Source organism: Astatotilapia calliptera, chromosome 20 (genome assembly GCF_900246225.1).
Source record: "Astatotilapia calliptera chromosome 20, fAstCal1.2, whole genome shotgun sequence".
NCBI classification, from domain to species: Eukaryota; Metazoa; Chordata; class Actinopteri; order Cichliformes; family Cichlidae; genus Astatotilapia; species Astatotilapia calliptera.
The window spans coordinates 31,341,014-31,362,365 of NC_039321.1; the positions used below are offsets into that span (position 1 = coordinate 31,341,014).

The 21,352-nt window shown below is 41.4% G+C and overlaps 3 protein-coding genes across 7 annotated transcripts in view; 1 reads left to right on the forward strand and 2 right to left on the reverse strand.

The window, feature by feature from the left end:
* Positions 1-6,253, reverse strand: part of LOC113013466 (cyclin-dependent kinase 17-like) — a 49,133-nt gene extending 42,880 nt beyond the window's left edge. For 2 of the 5 annotated variants that reach the window (XM_026154388.1, XM_026154385.1), the window contains exon 1: positions 5,709-5,765. The gene's annotated coding sequence lies outside the window, so the exon portion shown is untranslated. Of the gene's footprint in view, positions 1-1,357; positions 1,444-1,474; positions 1,612-5,708; positions 5,766-6,191 lie in introns of those variants that run through there. The other 3 variants (XM_026154383.1, XM_026154389.1, XM_026154384.1) reach the window with 3 other exon arrangements.
* Positions 6,107-20,264, forward strand: LOC113013467 (transmembrane prolyl 4-hydroxylase-like). Its single transcript, XM_026154390.1, has 9 exons — positions 6,107-6,490; positions 6,758-6,839; positions 10,458-10,654; positions 10,808-10,898; positions 11,824-11,986; positions 12,100-12,285; positions 12,589-12,679; positions 12,833-12,956; positions 19,154-20,264. Exons 1-9 carry the CDS (start codon positions 6,122-6,124, stop codon positions 19,360-19,362), a joined length of 1,512 nt encoding a protein of 503 aa, XP_026010175.1. The 5' UTR covers positions 6,107-6,121; the 3' UTR covers positions 19,363-20,264.
* LOC113013468 (secreted frizzled-related protein 5) lies at positions 6,876-10,263 on the reverse strand. Its single transcript, XM_026154391.1, has 4 exons — positions 8,433-10,263; positions 7,758-7,933; positions 7,589-7,675; positions 6,876-7,482 (listed from the first exon to the last, which is right to left on the reverse strand). Exons 1-4 carry the CDS (start codon positions 8,957-8,959, stop codon positions 7,163-7,165), a joined length of 1,110 nt encoding a protein of 369 aa, XP_026010176.1. The 5' UTR covers positions 8,960-10,263; the 3' UTR covers positions 6,876-7,162.
* Positions 20,265-21,352: the final 1,088 nt, after the last annotated feature.

Consider the following 21,352-nt stretch of genomic DNA (forward strand, 5'->3'; position numbering starts at 1 on the left):
TTAGATACATAAATGGCAAATATATAACTTTTAATCTTACTTATCTCTTCAGACATAACAATATTATGATAACATCATGGTACAATAACATAGATGCAGGCCTATACACAGAAGTAGATCCGAAAAGCTCATTTGGGAACATTGGGAGAACACTACATTACAATACTGTCATCTATGGAAAGTTGGCACAGTTTAACTACTGAATAACTTTCCATCCAAAACGTTATCATTATGTAACAACAACAACAACAACAACAACAACAATAGTAATAATAACAAGAATACACTGTTCTGAATATAAACTACCTTATTCGATTATAAAAATGAACAACATTCAAGAAAATTCTTCCTACTGTGTAACGAAGTGATTTCCTGGCAATACATCCCCACTTTGAAATAAAGAGCTCTTTGCCAAAGAAAAAGGAAGAGTAGAAGGGTCAGGAACTCATGACCACAAATTAAAATACATATTCAAGATCATCACGCATTATTACTGTTCGTGGATTATTAGTGTCATTTTATTTTATTCGGGGTGCATTGCAAGGGCAACAGAAGTAACGGATGCGCGCAGTGTTCAATCTGGACTTCCCACTTTGAGATGTCCATAAATTATTTAGCGCACAGTGATACTCCCAGCACACTTTAAGGAAATAATGTGGAGCCCTGCGTTCGCCAGTGACGTTAATTGTTCAGCGTGTGCGGTGTGGGTTTATGGCGAACATCCACGAGGTTATCGACAGCACTGCAGGACCGCAGCACACTCTCTCTGGACTGTCACATATACGGGCGAGATATCCCGTACAGTCTCGACGTGACTGCGGGCAGGGCGCACACAAGTGAACAGCACAAAGCAGCCCCCACACAGCACCACGTACAGCAAACACACCAAACATACACGGTGGCGCTCCGGCTCGGGCCTGGCTGGGAGATTCCTCCACCTTCCAGGCCTTTTACACTTTCGGCCAGTTCCTCTCTCCCCGTGTTTTCCTGACGCGAGTATCCGGTAGGAGGAGAATCCAGCAGGGCAAAGAAAAGTTAAACATCCGCCAAGCAAGCTCAGAAACTCAAAGGAAAGGGGGGCTGGGGTCATCTTTGACGCTATCCTGACCTTTAAGTTTCTATTTGAACGGCGTAGGGCGCCGAAATGGTTTCACACTTTAGGCTCTGTTGCCCAAGGGACTTAAATTTGGATTGGACTTTGGTGCCCGTGTCGCCATTTATCGGCTTTATCTGCTACTGCGATTCAGTTTTCTGCAGTGATCTGTCTACAGCACTTCCACACAGACGCGCAATCTGACCCCGGTCACGCCAACTTATAAACGGCATCTTTGTTTAACGACTCGAAAAATAAGCCTACCTGGAACGTCAGGTGATCGGACACCCGTGGTTGGGTATCGATGCTGGTTATTATAACACAGCCAGAACGACGACACGACCGAATATAAACAAACAAACGGGAACCGCTGCCACTGACCTGCTAGTGTTTCTGCTGCAGGAGACTATTGTTCCACTTCTGTATGGTAATCCAGGCAGCACGTTGGGATGAAGCCACTGCGACAAGTTCCTCCAACTACTTTGCTGCAAAAAAAAATACACCAGATCGCCTCCAATCCTTCAAATAATTTGCATCGGAGCGCCGTACGGTGTGTCGCAGTGTCCGGTCGCTTGGATGACTACATAGCTGGTCCGCTGTATTTCATTTTTCGCGTTAACTTTCGCTCACAAACTGCACCGTCCCGTCCGGTGATGATCAGCCATGTCGCTGCTGCTGCTGCTGCTGTGTAGATCCCAAGTGGAAGCAGTGGCGTGATCCCGGAAAACAACGCAAGGGATGTGCGTGTGTGAGATACACTGTGAACGTGTGCGTATCGGAGCCTTTCAACATCCACCCCCAAAACCACCAACTCTTAACAGTGTCTTTCTCAGGAAAAAGGGGGAGGTCAGATAGATTAATTCGGGGTAGCACCGTCACCGGGGAAATTAGCTTTCATTATCCAAACCCCATTCCCATCTAAATATGCACCTCAGAGAAAATTCCCAGTGAATAATGCATAGATATTATGGAAATTCAGCAGAATGATCCACCCCTGCATAGTTGGCATCCACATCAAGGAATTACTGCCAAGTTTCGCTTGCCAGCATCAAACAAACACTCCCGAAGATCCATAATCGCGAAGGCTAAATTAAGACTGATTTTATTCGGCAGGGATTTTTTATTTTTTGGTTTTTTGGTTTGTTTGTTATTTGTGCTGGTGTGGATGAGTTTAATTACACTCCTTAAAAGCCCCGTTTCATGCAGTAATGACCTTATTAACATTATCAGCTTTGTTCTCCTTGTAACGTGGCTACTTTAGAACATACTTGAACAGCTTCGCATGTTTTTGAAGACAATCATTAAAAAAACAATACGTTATTACAGGTGATCCCTTTGTTTTTAGAGGGGATCACCTGGATTCCCCACCAATTGCGTGGGAAATCATAGATGACACAGCAAACAGTTGATGGGGATAACTCTGCCTGCTGAACTTCATCGCCACCACGTGGCTAAAGCAAGAAGCAGAAGCCTGCATTCACGTATAAGACAAATTCTGCAGGGACTGTTTAAAGTAGTCCCTGTACACTTAGCACGCATAGAAGGAGAAAAACATTGTGTCTGGCTTCTAAAACTGCACCAGAACATTGCCTAAACTCTGCGCAACTTATTACAACAAGATAAGCAACTACAGTAAGCATATATTTTGAAATACAATTAAATAATAAACACATTTGAGTATGAATGTAGGAAGCATTAAAAAAACGAAAGTACACAAATCATAATAACGATCAAGTAAAATAATTCCAGATATGCCATAGAAATTTTTTCTTATTAACATCAACAAAGACACATGAAATGCTCCCTGTACATTTCCAAACCATACACACTCTATCCATTAAATTCATCTGCCATAAGAAAATGCCACAAACAATAGAGCAGACGTAAATGGCAGTTACATATTTTACACTTTATAATAAATATGTTCTCACATAACAACCATCTTCCTTTTATTTTCCAGCTGCTCCCTTTAGGGGTCCCCAAAACATATCATCTGCCTCCTTCTCACTCTATCACTAGCATCCTAGTCTGTCACACCTCTGCATGCCCTCTTTCACTGCATCCACAAAGGTCTTCCTCTTCCTCCTGCCTGGCAGCTCCATCTTCAACATTCTTTGCCCAACAAATCCACTCTCCCTCCTCTAGACATATCCAAACCATCTCAGGCTCACCACTCTTAAATAAACTTAACAAATTTTACAGCATAATACAATAAATGTCTGCATTGCTTATCAAATTACAAAACACTCTTGAGCAGACAGAAGAGTACAATCTCATTAGCCCCACATCATCATATGATGATTTTTTTTTTATTAAACAGAAATGATAGCTATACATTCGAAAAACTGTACAGGGAGTGCAGAATTATTAGGCAAGTTGTATTTTTGAGGAATAATTTTATTATTGAACAACAACCATGTTCTCAATGAACCCAAAAAACTCATTAATATCAAAGCTGAATGTTTTTGGAAGTAGTTTTTAGTTAGTTTTTAGTTTTAGCTATTTTAGGGGGATATCTGTGTGTGCAGGTGACTATTACTGTGCATAATTATTAGGCAACTTAACAAAAAACAAATATATACCCATTTCAATTATTTATTTTTACCAGTGACACCAATATAACATCTCCACATTCACAAATATACATTTCTGACATTCAAAAACAAAACAAAAACAAATCAGCGACCAATATAGCCACCTTTCTTTGCAAGGACACTCAAAAGCCTGCCATCCATGGATTCTGTCAGTGTTTTGATCTGTTCACCATCAACATTGCGTGCAGCAGCAACCACAGCCTCCCAGACACTGTTCAGAGAGGTGTACTGTTTTCCCTCCTTGTAAATCTCACATTTGATGATGGACCACAGGTTCTCAATGGGGTTCAGATCAGGTGAACAAGGAGGCCATGTCATTAGTTTTTCTTCTTTTATACCCATTCTTGCAGCCACGCTGTGGAGTACTTGGACGCGTGTGATGGAGCATTGTCCTGCATGAAAATCATGTTTTTCTTGAAGGATGCAGACTTCTTCCTGTACCACTGCTTGAAGAAGGTGTCTTCCAGAAACTGGCAGTAGGACTGGGAGTTGAGCTTGACTCCATCCTCAACCCGAAAAGGCCCCACAAGCTCATCTTTGATGATACCAGCCCAAACCAGTACTCCACCTCCACCTTGCTGGCGTCTGAGTGGGACTGGAGCTCTCTGCCCTTTACCAATCCAGCCACGGGCCCATCCATCTGGCCCATCAAGACTCACTCTCATTTGATCAGTTCATAAAACCTTAGAAAAACCAGTCTTGAGATATTTCTTGGCCCAGTCTTGACGTTTCAGCTTGTGTGTCTTGTTCAGTGGTGGTCGTCTTTCAGCCTTTCTTACCTTGGCCATGTCTCTGAGTATTGCACACCTTGTGCTTTTGGGCACTCCAGTGATGTTGCAGCTCTGAAATATGGCCAAACTGGTGGCAAGTGGCATCTTGGCAGCTGCACGCTTGACTTTTCTCAGTTCATGGGCAGTTATTTTGCGCCTTGGTTTTTCCACACGCTTCTTGCGACCCTGTTGACTATTTTGAATGAAACGCTTGATTGTTCGATGATCACGCTTCAGGAGCTTTGCAATTTTGAGACTGCTGCATCCCTCTGACATTATAGACATTATAGAATAGACGAGTAATACTCAAAAATCGATGGAATCAAATCTATGAATTTCATATAATGAAAAATGTTAGAAGCAAAATGGGAGGAATGATTATTAAAATACTGTTTGGGGAAAAAGTTATAAAACTTTTTAAGCAGTTTTTGACTTTGAATAATGCATCTGGTTATTAATATAATTGTAGTTATGTTCCAGTAATAATTAAAATTAAAGCAAAGTTAGATAATGCTTTAAAATAACTGTCCAACAAATGTGGTTGTTGTTTAGCAAGACACTTTACCAGGAGTTTGACACAAATAACCTGAAGAGTAAATTTTAGCTTACTTCAGATACACTTTAGAGGGAACACTTTGTTTTCTCCCAGAATGCTGATTTGACTACTACATATTAACATTTTACAGCTTTTAGGGTAATAAAACGTAAACGGGGCAGTATTAAACTTAACAAAATTACTGCAGTCACTCTTTAACCTCCTAGGACCTGCGGTCCACATATGTGGACATCACATTTTGGGTTATTTAGACCAAAATACTCAATTTTGCTCTACATGGGCCTGATATCCACTTACGAGGACATTATACTGCTACTGTTTTATCAAAATTTTAAATGAATATTGTCATTTGTGGCTCTCATTTTTCTTAAAAACAAAAATAAGGTAAAAAAAAAAATCTGGTAATTCTTTGTTTTTACATTCATCGGGCCCCAATATGCCCAAATATCAAAGAGAAATTAAAAATGCATGTCGTGGATAAGTTCGGGTCTTAGGAGGCTAAGAGTTGTTGCACCAGGCAGTTCCTCTCTAAACCTCTCAGACGGTCAACTGCGTGGAGCCTGAAGAAGTAAAATCACGGGCACCAAAGTAGTTCAGCAAAGCTTAGAGAAAAGTCGAAAATCATTTAAAACGAATAATTAAATACAAGCTCTTTTTGTTCGGCTGTGCGCCATTAGAGGCCGCTATGGATTTACCAAGACTTCCGAAACGACGACCTGCTCCATCGTGACTCTTTGGCTTGTCCGTCCTGTTGTTAGGCAGGTTGTCAGGGGCAGCGCATCTGTTAGCTAAAGGGGGATTAGGTTTACGTCAGTTAATGATGAATTATATATTAAACAAAGTACACGGCTGTGGGCATACCTGCTTTTTTGCGCGAAGCTGTCTGACTTCTTTGACTGAAAGCGGCAGAGACGACAAGGTTTATTTTTCTCGAAACGGTCAGAGGTTTTCCGCCGAGTTTGCTACATAGGTAGCTAGCTAGTTGAGGTTTACTAACGTCGAGCCATCTGACAAACCAAACCTTTTGACTTTTGCTATAACTTTACCCAATAGTTATCCATATTTATATCCAGCTTTCAGTTGGTGCAATAATAATTATAATAACAACATGGAAGCCGCTCAGGAATATCTAAAAGAGCAGAACGAATTTGACGACAATGACGAACCTTCATCTTTACCTTTCAATTCCCCGTTTCGCTCCACTCGTCTACACATCCAGAGGAGTAATGTCTGCTCTCGGGCTTATTTCGTCGTGGTCATGGTCTTCTTTCATGTTTACATCCTAAATGTTATCGCCCTGCTGCTCTACGTGCACTACAACAACGGGCCTGGGGATCTTGTGAGTGGAGACGGAGGGTCCTCAGCTGCTGACAGCGATAATGGGAAGAGTCTACCCCATCCTGCCCCGTCCTCCAGAGAGCTGCATGTGGAGGATTACAGTCAAAGCTTCAGTCTCCCTCGCATTGAGGGAATACGGGTAAGAAACGGGGACTGTATCGGTATGATAGTTTGACATTTCGACTCAAAGGTTATTGCTCCCATATACATTACTTCCTGTAAAGTTAAGTCAGCATTTCTTTCTAGTTAAAACAGTTTCAACTACATTTGACCAACCTGAAGTATTTAAACATGTAAAGTAATTGGTGTGACATGGAAGTGCTATAGCAAAAACCATTGTATGTGTTAGCCATTGTATACTTGGCCAATAAAGCTGATTCTGATTATGTGTTTTGTGCGTCTGCAGGTTGGACATGTTCAGAGGGTGTCTCTTGTCCCAGACAAAACACATGAAATGAAGACGCTTAGTCTGAAACCATTGCTGTTTGGTAAGCCTTGCAAATAAAGACCAGGTATAAAGAAACTTAAAAAAAACTCTGTAAATTTTCTATTTAACATCTTTTATTTCTTTGAACTACTCTGCCTGACTGGCACGGTGCTGATATTGATTGAGCACTGTAGTTGTGACCATCTTACTGTCTGGTAACTTTTCCTCAACCAATAGTTTGGATATGATTTGGAAAAAAGCCCAACAAAACAACAAATGAAACAAGAAAAGGTTTATTTACAGGCTTATGATTAAACATTATCCCCTAACCACAGCTGTTTAGTGCTTGTTTCAGTTCGACTTTTTCTACCTAAACATATAATCCTAGTTTCTGCATCGATATTGTTTCCACTTGCGTGCAGCTGCCGTCAGGTTCTTGTCTTGTTTCTGCCAGGTGAAAGCTTTGTTGACCACCAGGCGCTCCCCGTGCACTGTTCCTGTCACAAGAAAGGTGCCGCCTCGTGGGTGTTGGCGTGTCATGTTCCTCACGCAGGTGGCATCTCTTTCCAGCCACAGCTCGATGCGCGAGCGCAGCTGACCACCTAGCAAGGGTCCCTGCTTCAGGACGTCCAGTTTACTAGCCAGTGAGAACAGAGATAGACTGACTGGGCTGTATTTGAGCCTTGTCAGTCGTAGTTTCACGACTGGGAAGATGGCAGATAAGCACAAGTCCTTAGTCACATTTACTGTTTATCAAACCTTACATGTGTGTGATAATTATAAAATCAAAAAATATTTATTGAAACTCACCAAAATCACTCCTACAAAAAGTCTCAAGTAAATCATTTGATGAGGAGGCCTCTTCCAGCTCACAGTCCCGACAGCTCGCCTGTGGTGCTGAAATAGTTAAACCACTAATTGAATCACTTGTTGAGTAAAGTCAGCGTCAGCAGGTGTGTCTGCGTAGCCAGTTTCTCACCTCTACGCCCTGCTGTGTCAGCGGTGGTGTTAGTGATGGACGAGATACACATGAGATGGTCCGCGGGATACTGGTCGCACCGCAGAATTTCGGGCCATGGGTAGCCATAGCAACTCATGATCGGTGCACAGCTGTCCTGTACGGATTCACACAAGCTTCTGCAGGGTGAGATAAATCTGATGAAGAAGAGATGGAGAGGGAAGATGGGCAGCAATTAGTAGATGATGGGTTGAAATCAATACCACAGTGCTGGACAACACAACACTTGATTAAAAGAGATTTGGTCCTTGTTTTTTTGTTCCTCACACCTAGACTGCACACAGACTGCTAATGTGATAAAGAGGAGATTTAGGGTTTTTCTGGTGGCCTGGATTCTCTGTGAAATCAGGGCTTTCCCGCTGAGACTGCTGCACAGTTTGCATAGTTGTCAAAAGCGTTATCCCTTGATGACTGTGCTCCTAAACAACATTTTCATTAACCTAGCATTTTGGAATTTTTTTTCTGTTAATAAGTCTGTAGCTACTTGTGGTTATCTTGTGCTTTCAGCAATTATGACTCCTCCAGTATTACACTATCCACTCCATTTCTAAACAAAAACATGGGATATAACGGTTCCTATAAAAAGTCAGATTAATATGAAAAAAATTCTAGTACAAAAGATACATAACAACTTACCTGTCAAGACAGATGGGAGCAAAGAGAGAGCAGAGGAAGATGCGGGCATCAGGGTGGCACTCTCTGGCAAGGAGTGGCAACCAGCTGGCGCTCTGCTGCACAGCCTCAGCAGGAGTCTCGTGGCCCAGCAGGTTGGGCATCCTCATGGTGTTATAGCCAATATTTTGGCACAGGGCCATGCCTGATGGGATAGAGACACAGCGAGAGGAGCTGCTGGGTTCCCATAGTTCGTCTTCGCTGATAGAAAGTGTGGACTTGAAGTTACTAATACCAGGCTCTCCTAGAACTTCGCTATCCCCTCCTGGAAAAACTCTTGGTTTAGAAACACTGGTATCTCCAAATCCAGTTTCACTGTTGTCCACAATACTTGCCCTGTGTCCCTTGTTCTTTACCCCAGATCCAACCTTACCCTCTGTCCTCACTTGTTCCTCCATCCCTGTACTTACTCTCCCGGGACTCACCGCTAACAGATTAATAGGCCCAGCAAGCAGAAGGATGAATAGCAGGGAGGATGAATGGGAGGACATTCTGGATATTTAATGAGGACAGAGCTCTTCTGCTCAGAAGGCAAAAAGTAGAAGAAATCCTCAAGTGTCTCTTTTGAGTAATCGATGATCGCTGTGTGAAAGTGATGGAGAGGATGGCCAAATAGGTGTATTTATAGTGGGTGGTGAGCAGATCTGCACAGGAAGGGGGTAAGGGGTGGTGTAGAGAATTAGGAAAAGGAGAAGAGTGCATATTAAAAGAGAAACATGGATGCACTTACATGGATCAGCAGATATAAATGTGTATTGTAGAGCCAGGTTAATCATTTGGCATTTGCATACATTAAGGCAGATGCAGACCCTGATAGTAGTGAAACTCGTCACTTCTTTCCAACCCACATTTTCGGTCAACCCACACTTAACTACCTTGTTTCCCTCTGTTGTCTTTGTTTATGCATTATTTATGCATCTTTTTTTTAAATTATAAATACTTCTTTCTCATTAGAAACCGATATTGTTCTTAATAGTAAAGAGATTGTTACTGCCCACAGGAGGGGGTAACTTTCCACAAAGAAATGTTCAAGAGAAGTTCATCAGATATTATTCTGAAACGAGAGAACATCTGAGACCCATGTGCAGATAGTAAAGTGCATGCTTTTGCATTTTGTTTAAACATTTGCGCAGGATGCAAATAAAATTGGCGTTGTCCTGCTGTGCAGCCGTGGCCTGATTCCTGTTCAGACAAGCAGGTCACTTCCTTTCCGGGGGAGAAAGAGAGACAGCGGTGGGAGGGAGAAGAGGAAGGCTCAGTCCCCCTTCATTCATATCAGTTGTCACAATTAATGAGGCTTGACTGGACTGGGGGTTAACCAAGGGTGCAGTGTAAAAGGCACGGGTGACAAACAAGGCCCCTACTGTACAAGCGCCAGACCTGCCGGAAGCCTTTTATTAGGATGGAAAATGACTGAAGGCATGGATGAATTATAGGAAATCACGTTTGTAATGTTTGCCTTTATATTGTATCTAATTTAAGAATACTTAGTTTTTTGTCGGTGTAACATATTTTGGGGGAAAACACAGGTAGACTTGCTGAAAGAAATATTTAGGAGCCAAAGAGGAGAAGTAGGAACCTCCTTTTGTTGTTGAAAAACATCCATTTTAAATACTGTAAGGCAGTTTGTTGTTAAAGTTGGCATCACCCTAATGTAGAATGAACTCACACATCATTAGAGACATAAGATTCAAAGAGTCAAAATAAAAGGTGTAAAATAATATAAAAAATGAACTTAAAAAAGAGGAATATGTATGATTTATTCTAATTGTCTATATGGAAGTGAGGACTGGGGAGAAGCTTACATTATTCTCATTCTGTAAGCTGGGAAATTTTAGATTTCCCATAAAGTTTGTAATGGACAGTCACATGGCTTTGTGTATTAGATAATGTGAAATAAATTGGTATTTCATGCAGTATGGAGTCACATGTGCCAAAGGCTCCAATGGATCATAACATCTGCTACTACTGTCTTTATGTTCCTGTCAGAGATCCCTGGCTTCCTGTCTGAGGAGGAGTGCCGTGTGGTGGTGCAGCTGGCTCAGCTCAAGGGCTTAATGGACAGCCAGGCAACAGCATCCAGCCAGGAACAAGAGGAGTCAAACCAGCCCCTGCTTTCACTCAGCACAGAAGAGGTCTTCAGCCTATTGGACCTAAACCAAGATGGGCTGCTTCAGAAGCAGGAGGTGATGAGAGAGAAACATTATGCATCTGCAGTTGCAGGAGGAAAATTGATTTCCAGAAAAAGTCATTTTCTATGTAATGTAAAATTAGATGAACTGTCAGAACATGTTTTGCTTTCTGCTGAGATCAGAAAAACACTCTGGTCTTTCCTCTAGATTGTGAGTCATTCACATTCTCAAGATGGAACTTGGTTGAGTCCCGACAATCTACGGCAGATACTGACCGGTCTGGAATCCTGCCCAACAGGTCCGTGCTCATGTAGTTCAAACATGCATCTCTTCTGTCCTGAGTGACTCTATTTAGAAAAGCATAATTGGATGAAGATGTAACTAAAATTAATTTGGAAGATACTGTTTATAACCTAATCGATTCCTGTTTATTCCACCATGTTGTACCTTTGTTATTTGAAAAAAAAAATTTTCAATTCTGATTGGGCTTTTCGAAACCTGTGTCCCTAAAATACTTAATGTCAAAACATGCTATTCTTTTTTTTTAGCTAGTCGCAATTGGTCTCCACCTGCTTTCAGCAAACTTGTCACATACTCAGTAAATAAGTGCAGGTCAAATTCAAGTGTGTAAATACTAGGCTAGTCTCCTTCAGTTGTGTGTGAGTGCTTCTGCAGTGGCTGTGTACTGGTAAGAATGGAGTTAACTGCTCACTGGTGGCTGTGATTGCGTGCGAGTCTGTGAGTGGCAAGGCAGGAAGAAGAGTGACACCCTTTTGACCTGATAGCATTGTGCCAGGCGTTCTACACGTCCCAGTCCGGATGTGCCTCGTCCCATCTCATTAAAAACCAATTATTCTCCAACCCCTTTTCTTAATTTTCCCCCGGATACCCTGTATCCCCCCATCTCCCTCCTCCACACTTTTTGGTTTACCAACCCACCCCCCTTCCCTGGCCATCTCTCCTCTGGCACCCTGGAGCTATTGTTGTGGCTGGGACACTGTCTCCCAGGGGAACTGATGGGGACCAGACAATCATTTTTGCTGAGAGTAAAAGCATATTTTTACAGATAGAGGCAAAAGGAATTGAAGAAAAGAAAGAATGGAGGCTGTTATAGTTTACCGTTTCCTCTAGTAGAATTCAAACATAAATCATACTGAAACTGAAATCATGACACTGCTTAACTGAAAGACTGGTTTCTTCTTACTTATGTGTATGTCTGGCAGGGATGCTGACATTGGGGGATTTTAGGCATGTTTATGATGTATCCCAGCATCCAGGACAAGAGAAAAGTGGGAAGCTTCATAGTCAGTTCAAACAAAGGAGCAAGCATACCTGGCTTTTCCAAGGCCCAGGATCTCACCGTGTGCTGCGCACACTCAGGAACAGGTCACTATCCACACACACGCGCGCTTTATTGTGGCGTTATTCATTCACACTCCTGTATCTGAAGTCTTACGATGTGTTATTGTTTTTTAAATTTTTCTTTTACTTTTACACAGAGTAACCAGTCTGACACGTCTGCTCTCTGCATTAGTTGAATTGAGCGAACCACTGCAGGTCATTCGCTATGAACATGGAGACTTTAGTAATTCACACTATGACAGCAGCCCTTCCAACTCAGAGACAACTTGTGCGCATACACGATTGGCAGGAAACACATCTGCTCTCACTGAGGTCCCTTGCCGGTATGCATCTCTTCTGTTGTAATATAATGTAACTTTTTTTTTTTAGAAAGTACTTTTAAAATTCACTTTTATTAACTCATTCACTGCCAGCCATTGGCAGTGAATGAGTTAAACCCATTGACTCATTCACTGCCATTGACGGCTATAGACGTCTATGGCAGTGAATGAGTTAACAGGTTGTTGTCAGACACTTTAATTGTATTTGTGTAACAGAACAATGTCCCCTTTCATAGGGAGGAAACCCCTTTTTTTGCCCCATTTTTTGCATCTCCATTTATTGCTTCCTTTCTTATTTTATTCCAGGTATCTTACAGTTTTATTCTACCTCACCTCTGTAGAAGAAGGTGGTGAATCCACCTTTCCTGTGGCAGACAATCGCACCTATGAGGAGCAGGTGAGTGTCCCTTCATATTGTACCTTACTTTTTCCACTGTGTTTAAAACCTACATATGATAATTCAGAGAGATGATGAGCCATGGAAAGAAATCTGACACTTACTAGACTTATTAGACAAAAGCTGTTTACAGTTTTTTTTCTCATGTCCTAGGCACTTGTCCAGGATGGAGTTGATTTAACAGACACCCAGGAGACGTGTAGCAGAGGGAATCTGAGAATTAAACCTACTGCTGGGACAGTTCTCCTGTGGTACAACCATCTCTCTGATGGTAGAGGTAAGAATAGAAGATTTTAGCTATATTTATTGCACACACAAAGCCAGTAAGCAGTCCAGTATGCTAATTTTGTCTGTCTGCTATTTAATAGTTTTATTTCAGTCTTATTGAATTGTGACAAAATAATCTCTGTACATCTGAATGAGTGGCAGGAAAATTCTTTGTAAAGCACAAAAGCTCATTTACTACTGAATCATTTGAAGAACAGGATCACAAATCATTCAGTGTGACATTAGTATTCATGTAACCTCAGAGCTCGCCACATCCATGACACAAATAACTAGGTTTAAAAGCAGGGGTTCAGCAATGAAAACATCTCGATAACTTAACAACATATTGTATGATTTAAAAAAAGTCCTGGTGTCGCGAAATCGATCAATGTAGAGCAGTGTCACAAACCACAGAGGCCCCAGAAAAGTGCAATCAAACGTTGAGTTTATTAACAGCCAGGAGAAAACATCAACATATGTCTTCTGACCAAAATACGTGTTGTGGACACTTATAAAGCAGTGGGGTACACGCCCCCCCATGCCGTCAATGACAGATTAAAATAGGTTCCAGACCTTAGTCACAGTTAATCGTACATCTCTGTACATCTTTAATAGCTATAAACAGACATAGAACTTCTCATGGTAAATGGTAAATGGCCTGTATTTATATAGCGCTTTACTAGTCCCTAAGGACCCCAAAGCGCTTTACATATCCAGTCATCCACCCATTCACACACACATTCACACACTGGTGATGGCAAGCTACATTGTAGCCACAGCCACCCTGGGGCGCACTGACAGAGGCGAGGCTGCCTGACACTGGCGCCACCGGGCCCTCTGACCACCACCAGTAGGCAACGGGTGAAGTGTCTTGCCCAAGGACACAACGACCGAGACTGTCCAAGCCGGGGCTCGAACCGGCAACCTTCCGATTACAAGGCGAACTCCCAACTCTTGAGCCACGATCGCCCCATTTTGATAACACCTTCCATACAAGGTAATAATCTTAAGCCCTCAGGGTCTCTGAGGCTAATTCTTGACTCTGCTCATCTGTTACCAAGTAGAATAAAATGCAACAGGTTTGCAACAAGAAGCTGGAAACATTTGGGCCTCTGCTCAGACCTATTCCTAGATTATATGTATTATATGTACTGTAAGCATGCATTGCAGTTATCCTTCTATGTTCTAGTTTCCCTCAGCATGGATCACCTGGACAGTCACGCCAGTGAAGCTTAAAACCCTTAATGAACTGAACATCAACTCAAAATAGGCACAGATAGGCAATGTGTATAAAATACTTCTAACCGTACTTTTAATAAAGGTTAACATAACAGAAGGATCCTCAAATGGACATCTTCAATAAACAACTGTAATGCAGTATCAAGACTGTGAGAAATATTATTAGGTGAACTAATGCTGTAAAGAATGTTATTAATGCAGTTATAATGATGCAGATTATATGGCAGCAATAAAAGAATTTCTGTATCTCCACACTGGTAAAAGGAAAATGTGTCCTCTTTCAATTCTAAGGTTTTCCATATCAGTCCACAATCTTCAGTCAGGTAACTGCAACCTCAGATGAACATGATCACACGACATTTTACACAGTCATTATTTTTTAAAAGCACTAAGCCAAACAGCAGAGTCAGTGTATGAAAAACATATACCCCATGATTAAATGGCTTGTATAACCATCTTTAGAAGCAGTCACTTGAGGTCAGTGTTTTCTGTACGAGTCTGTGACTTCATATGTCTCTATGGAAGATATTTTGGCTCGTGCATCTTTACAGCTTTGCTTCATTTATTTGAGGTTTGCAGTTATCCATTCATGCACAGCCCTCTTGAGTTTCTGCCACAACATCTCAGTCAGGTTGAGGTCTGTTCTTTAACTGGGCCATAGCAGCACCTTTACTTATTTCTTTTTCAACCATTCTGTTGTTGATTTGCTGCGGTGTTGGGATCATTGGCCCTAATTTACTATCAGTGCTTATGAACAAACAGAAAAATCTGTAATTGATCAATAGTTTCGTACCTGAATTTGTTCTTTAGGAACAAATTTAGAAGTCCTTCTGGCCATGTGTATGAACAAATCACAGCCTGGCTGCCTTGCCAATTAAAAAAATCTTTGAACTGAATGCTACTACTAAAAATAATGATAAAAATTGTTGCTTTTCAGTTAATATTTACGGTGTTAAAACTACCGTAAGTAATCAGAATACTCAAAATTGTTATGGAATCTGGATTCTTTTTCTTTCTTTTTTATTGCATTGAGTTTCTAACGTGTAGACAGTAGATTAGGCTATATGGACCTTGGCCTCCACTAGTTTTTCTTTTTTTCGTGTCGTCTTGTTCATATCACTTTTGATCCCAAAGTTTGTTTGTTTTTGTTTTTTTACTTGAACCACGGTGTCTGTCTCGGGGCAAATCATATTCAGCACTCCTGTTATTTCAGCCTGAGTGTCGCTATTCATCTATTTATTTGAACAATTGTCACTCCTGTGGAAATACTTCAGAAACCTGTTCCTTTTCTGGTTTCCTCCTTGAACTTCAGACACTATTATAGAATGACTTTCTCCTTATTTTTACTCTACAAATGCAGGCTTCTCTCCTGCCATATCATCGTTTCCACTTTCTCTGCGTCACCTGGAGGGAAATGTGTTTCCTTATATAGAAAAATTGGGGCAGGGTAGTATGCAAATCAGTCGTCCTGTCCCCTTGGCAGAAAAACAGCCCCATAGCATGATGTTTCCACCCCCATGCTTCACAGTAGGTATGGTGTTCTTGGGATGCAACTCAGTATTCTTCTTCCTCCAAACACGACGAGTTGAGTTTATACCAAAAAGTTCTACTTTGGTTTCATCTGACCACATGACATTCTCCCAATCCTCTGCTGTATCATCCATGTGCTCTCTGGCAAACTTCAGACGGGCCTGGACATGCACTGGCTTCAGCAGCGGAACACGTCTGGCACTGCGGGATTTGATTCCCTGCCGTTGTAGTGTGTTACTGATGGTGACCTTTGTTACTTTGGTCCCAGCTCTCTGCAGGTCATTCACCAGGTCCCCCCATGTGGTTCTGGGATCTTTGCTCACCGTTCTCATGATCATTTTGACCCCACGGGATGAGATCTTGCGTGGAGCCCCAGATCGAGGGAGATTATCAGTGGTCTTGTATGTCTTCCATTTTCTGATGATTGCTCCCACAGTTGATTTTTTTCACACCAAGCTGCTTGCCTATTGTAGATTCACTCTTCCCAGTCTGGTGCAGGTCTACAATACTTTTCCTGGTGTCCTTCGAAAGCTCTTTGGTCTTGGCCATGGCGGAGTTTGGAGTCTGACTGTTTGAGGCTGTGGACAGGTGTCTTTTATACAGATGATGAGTTCAAACAGGTGCCATTCATACAGGTAACGAGTGGGGGACAGAAAAGCTTCTTACAGAAGACGTTACAGGTCTGTGAGAGCCAGAGATTTTCCTTGTTTGAGGTGACCAAATACTTATTTAGGGGCGACCGTGGCTCAGGGGGTTGGGAAGCGTATCTGTAACCGGAAGGTCGCCGGTTCGATCCCTGGGCTCTCTGTCCTGGTCGTTGTGTCCTTGGGCAAGACAATTTACCCTACCGCCTACTGGTGTTGCCAGAGGGGCCGATGGCGCGATATGGCAGCCTCGCTTCTGTCAGTCTGCCCCAGGGCAGCTGTGGCTACAACCGTAGCTTGTCTCCACCAGTGTGTGAATGTGAGAGTGAATGAATAGTGGCATTGTAAAGCGCTTTGGGTGCCTTGAAAAGCGCTATATAAATCCAATCCATTATTATTATTATTATTATTATTTTCCACCCTAATTTACGAATAAATTCTTTACAAATCCTACCATGTGGATTCATGGATTTTTTTTTTTTTTCCACATTCTGTCTCTCACAGTTGAAGTGTACCTCTGGTGCAAATTACTGACCTCTGTCATCATTTTAAGTGGGGGAACTTGCACAATCGGTGGCTGACTAAATACTTTTTTGCCCCACTGTATAACATAGAGGATCTCTCCCCCTGGGGGATCTTGGGTCGATTTGTGGCTATTTTCAAATTTCGATTACATGCCATTTGCACAGTGTTGAATGGAATATAGCGAAAGTCTGCAAAAAAAAGTTTGGTCACATTTACTGTTAAAATTTCAGTATGACTTCCGGAAATTAGCTTCAGTGGCTAAGCTAGCGATAAACTTACGCTCTTGATCCTAGGGTCGATTTGTGCCCCATTGAAACCCTTTATAAACGCTATTTTTCACTGCAGGATTTATACCGTTAACATCTGGGTGATGGCTTAGGTTTCGTTTTTGTTTTGGAGAAGAGGCCTTAGAATTGTAATTTTTTTATTTGTCCACCGGGTGGTGCCCTTGCTCCACATTTGACCCGGGGCTGGAAAACAGCGGGCTGCTTAAAGAGACCTGCGGGAAATGACGCCTCTTTTCCGGCGTGCTGCAGCGGTTTCGCCCGCTGATCGGGCGGGACAATTTTCGGCCCCAGGACCGTTTGAGGTTGGATTTTTTTTTTAAAATCAACAGGAAATGACGTATTTGTTGTGACGTGGTACCGGATGTGTGTGTTGGAAAAAGGGGTCCGACGCAACATGCCCCGGTCATCGTCGCGAGTCAACCCGGGAGCATGCACCGATTCCGGGCTAGAGGACGAGCATTTGCCGCCTGGAGACCATTTTCTGGTCCTGAAAAAAAAAATAAAAGGCGATCGAAATGACTGTTTGTGCCAATCTTTAGTCCATCTAAAGGCCTAATTATAATAACAATCAAATATTACTTCAAATGTTTTTTTGGGAAAATATTTAGTTTTTTCGTTTTTTTTTTTCGTTTTTTTGTAATTTAAAGGGTTAAAACAACGAAAATATAATTAAAACTTTATATGAATATTTCAGGGAGAAGTAGTTTTAAAAGACTGACCAATTTAAAGTGAAAAAAAAAAATTAATATTTAATATTTTTATTGCACTTTTTGGGCGTGGTCGATAGTGTGCATTTTATGAAATGCGCTCCTGGAAAAAAAATAAAAGGCGATCGAAATGACTCTTGGTGCCAATCTTTAGTCCATCCAAAGGCCTAATTATAATAACAATTGAATATTACCTCAAATGTTTTTTTTGGAAAATATTCAAGTTTTTTGTTTTTTGGGGCAAAAAAAGCAGTGCGCTCATGTGACGAAACCGGGATATAAAGGGTTAAAATCCGCGAAATGTAATTAAAACTTGACATGAATATTTCAAGGAGAAGTAGGTCTAAAAGATTGGCTAATTTAAAGTGGAAAAAAATATTAATATATAAATTTTTTATAGTGCTTTTTTGGGCGTGGTCGATTTGTGGCTCTAAGCCCAATAGTGTATGCATTTTTCTAGGATGCCCCAGGGGTTAAGAAACACTTCCAAACAAGCCACACTTATTCAATCTTTTTCTAATTGTACTGTCATGAACATTAGCATTTTACATGGTAGCTGAGGTCTGTAGAGTCTGAGATGTAGTTCATGGGGATTTTTGCGGTTTTTCTAATTACTGTGGAGTCTGACCTAAGGGTGAAATTGCTTTGATATCCGTTCCAAATGTTTTCCACTTGTGAATAATATTTTTTTGACTGCAGAACGATGGACTTTAAATTGTCTTGGAAATGGCTTCATAAGTCTTCCTGTCATTGCTGATGTCTTTCTTCTTTGGCATTTTGTTAACACACAGCTGAATTCTCCAGACCAGCAAACTGCCAAAACGTCTGCTTTTATAGAGTTTCTCACACTCGCTGATGAATGGTTAATCAACTGAATTTGTTCAGCAGCAATGGGCTGCTGCTGCTACTTATCATCTTAATTCCTATAGAAGTAGTAAGTGCACTGCATCTCATTTTGGCTTAACATTTATTAAAAATAACAAATAAATACTGACACGGTGTAATGTGTCATTCTTCACCTGAAGTTGTATTTACTTCATTTAATGCCTTGATATGTGAAACCTTAGAATTGAAAGGGGGTGTACTTTATTTTTAACCTGATTATATTTAACTTGTGGTAAATGGTCAGCACAGTGCAGCAAACATCAAATCTGTAAATCATTCAGTTGTACGTCTAAATGTTTGTCACACTTGTTGTTGGTATTTTTCAAGACTCCAGTAACTGCTAAAACTTTTTTTTCTTCTTAAATGCTGCTTCTCTCCTGGCTTCCACAGGTTGGATGGGTGAGTTAGATGAGTATTCCCTTCACGGCGACTGTCCGGTCAGACGTGGAGTGAAGTGGGTGGCCAACAGCTGGATAAATGTGAACCCAGATTACCAGCAACAAGCCCGCTACCAGAGAGTAGTTGCTCAAAGGCATCAAGCTAAATCAGGCATGGATTATCAGTCTCTCTCACACAGCGACCTCCACCAGGATCTATAGCTGGCTGTTTTTATTGAGAAAAGTCATTCTAATTTTAAAATTAGGTCAGTTTTGCGTCATTGCAGCCAGTGAGTTCTGACAGATGTTTTTTTTGTTTGTTTATTTTAACATTGCCAGATGTTGTAGTCAGATTAAAAATTGCACAAAACAGCACCACATATCTCTGTCTTGCATGTTTAGTGAATTTTACTAGGGAGCTTAATTTGCAGTTATGGAGGCATATTTATATAGCACAGTTAACAAGTACAAATAAATGTAACAGAGGCAATGCCATTCTTTATGAAAATCAAGCCTTACAAATGTAGAGTAATAGATTATATATGGGGTCCATGTGTGAACAGGAAAAGATGCAGTTATGTTTATTAAGAGAGAAGTCTGCTTACCTCCCTTCCTTTTAGGCTTACTACGCTGCTCCTCCTCTTGCAGGTCTATGTCATTTATTGTTATGGAATTCAAGCCTTTTGTTACAAGCCATATTCATCACAGTATACATAAGTGAATGTGTTACCGAGGGAAATTCCTGTGAACTCTTGTATGTCTATTTTGTTCATCAGTTTTCCTTACAGTGAAAATGAGCTTTCGTCATGATTTAATAAGGTGATTGCAGGAATCTTGTATACTGTATAGAATGATCACCTGTCACACTGGCTGTACAAGGCCAGTCCTTCAGGAGTAATTTAAATTAGATTTTCTAGTATTTCAACTTGTGTGTTTTTATTCTCACAACTCAAAGCGTGTTTAATTGTCTGAGACTATTTATTTCAGTGTTATTTATTGTCACCGTCTGGTGATTTAAGTTAAATGAATGCATATTTATAAAAGTTTGATGTTGCGGTGGATCTGTGTTTTATTGTATTTGATATGTCATTAAATACAGTATACAAAACAGTGGTACAAAAATATTAGTGGTGTTGTGTAACTGCTCACATCATGTTATATAAAGAATCGCCACTAGATGTCGCCAACAACATGTACAGTTATGTCTGTGACTTGAATATTAGGTAGTTGTGATATACACGGGGAACTTGTCGGCAATAGTCCCTTTGGATGACCAGCTGATGACGTCAGCGCATATGCGTTACTGACGTTGGGTGATGGAGGTTTCACATTGTAGGCAGACAGGTGCTGTACGTGTCTCAGAAAACTCCAATCGAAACTAACTGAAAACCAACAAGCCTCTTATTAAAACGGCAGCAATCTTCAGTCTTCATTCAAAGTTGTCATGCATTAAAATTTTTGCTCGCATGAATTAAACCTCATATTTCTAAATGTGAAAAATAAATTAAAAACAAATCTCTGAATCTATATTTATCTTTGGGGTGTATTGAGATTTGTATCTTGGTAAGCAGATCCGTAACTACGCAGAAATACCTCTGACAGTGACAGTGAACGACAATCTGCAGGCGATTACATAAAACTGAATTTCTAGAGAAATCTAAATGCGTAGGCTACCTCTGAGTGTGCACACACCTGAGAATTCTAGCGTTTTGACTGGCGTGCTGTAAACACGCACAGCTCGGCTGGATCTCGGAACCACCTAAAACATTTTTACGTTTGTTTGTTTGTTTGTTTTTCTACACTGTCGTGGCGGATCTCCAAATGCTTGTGAAGACGCATCTACGGATATGGGTTCTGTTGCCCTGACTCAGGACTCACAGGCTCACGCTGCCGGGATGACATGCCGTAGTAATGCTGTGCTGCTGATGCTGTGCACACCGCACTGGGCTCTCCTCAGCCAATCACGTCAGCTGACGGCGGGAGGAGGCGGGGGAAGCGTCGGTCACAGCTAACGGACCGCGGAGCAGGTCACATTCTTCGTCCGTCGAATTGCGGCATACCGTTCGGGATAATGGACTTGTAACTGGGCGATTTAAACACAAAAATCATTACCCTAAGGCGCAGTATAATTTTCATTTAGCTCTTATCCATGAGATTCTTCAGGCTTACCTTCAAGTGCTTCGTGGACTGCTTTTGAATCTCCTCCTGTCAA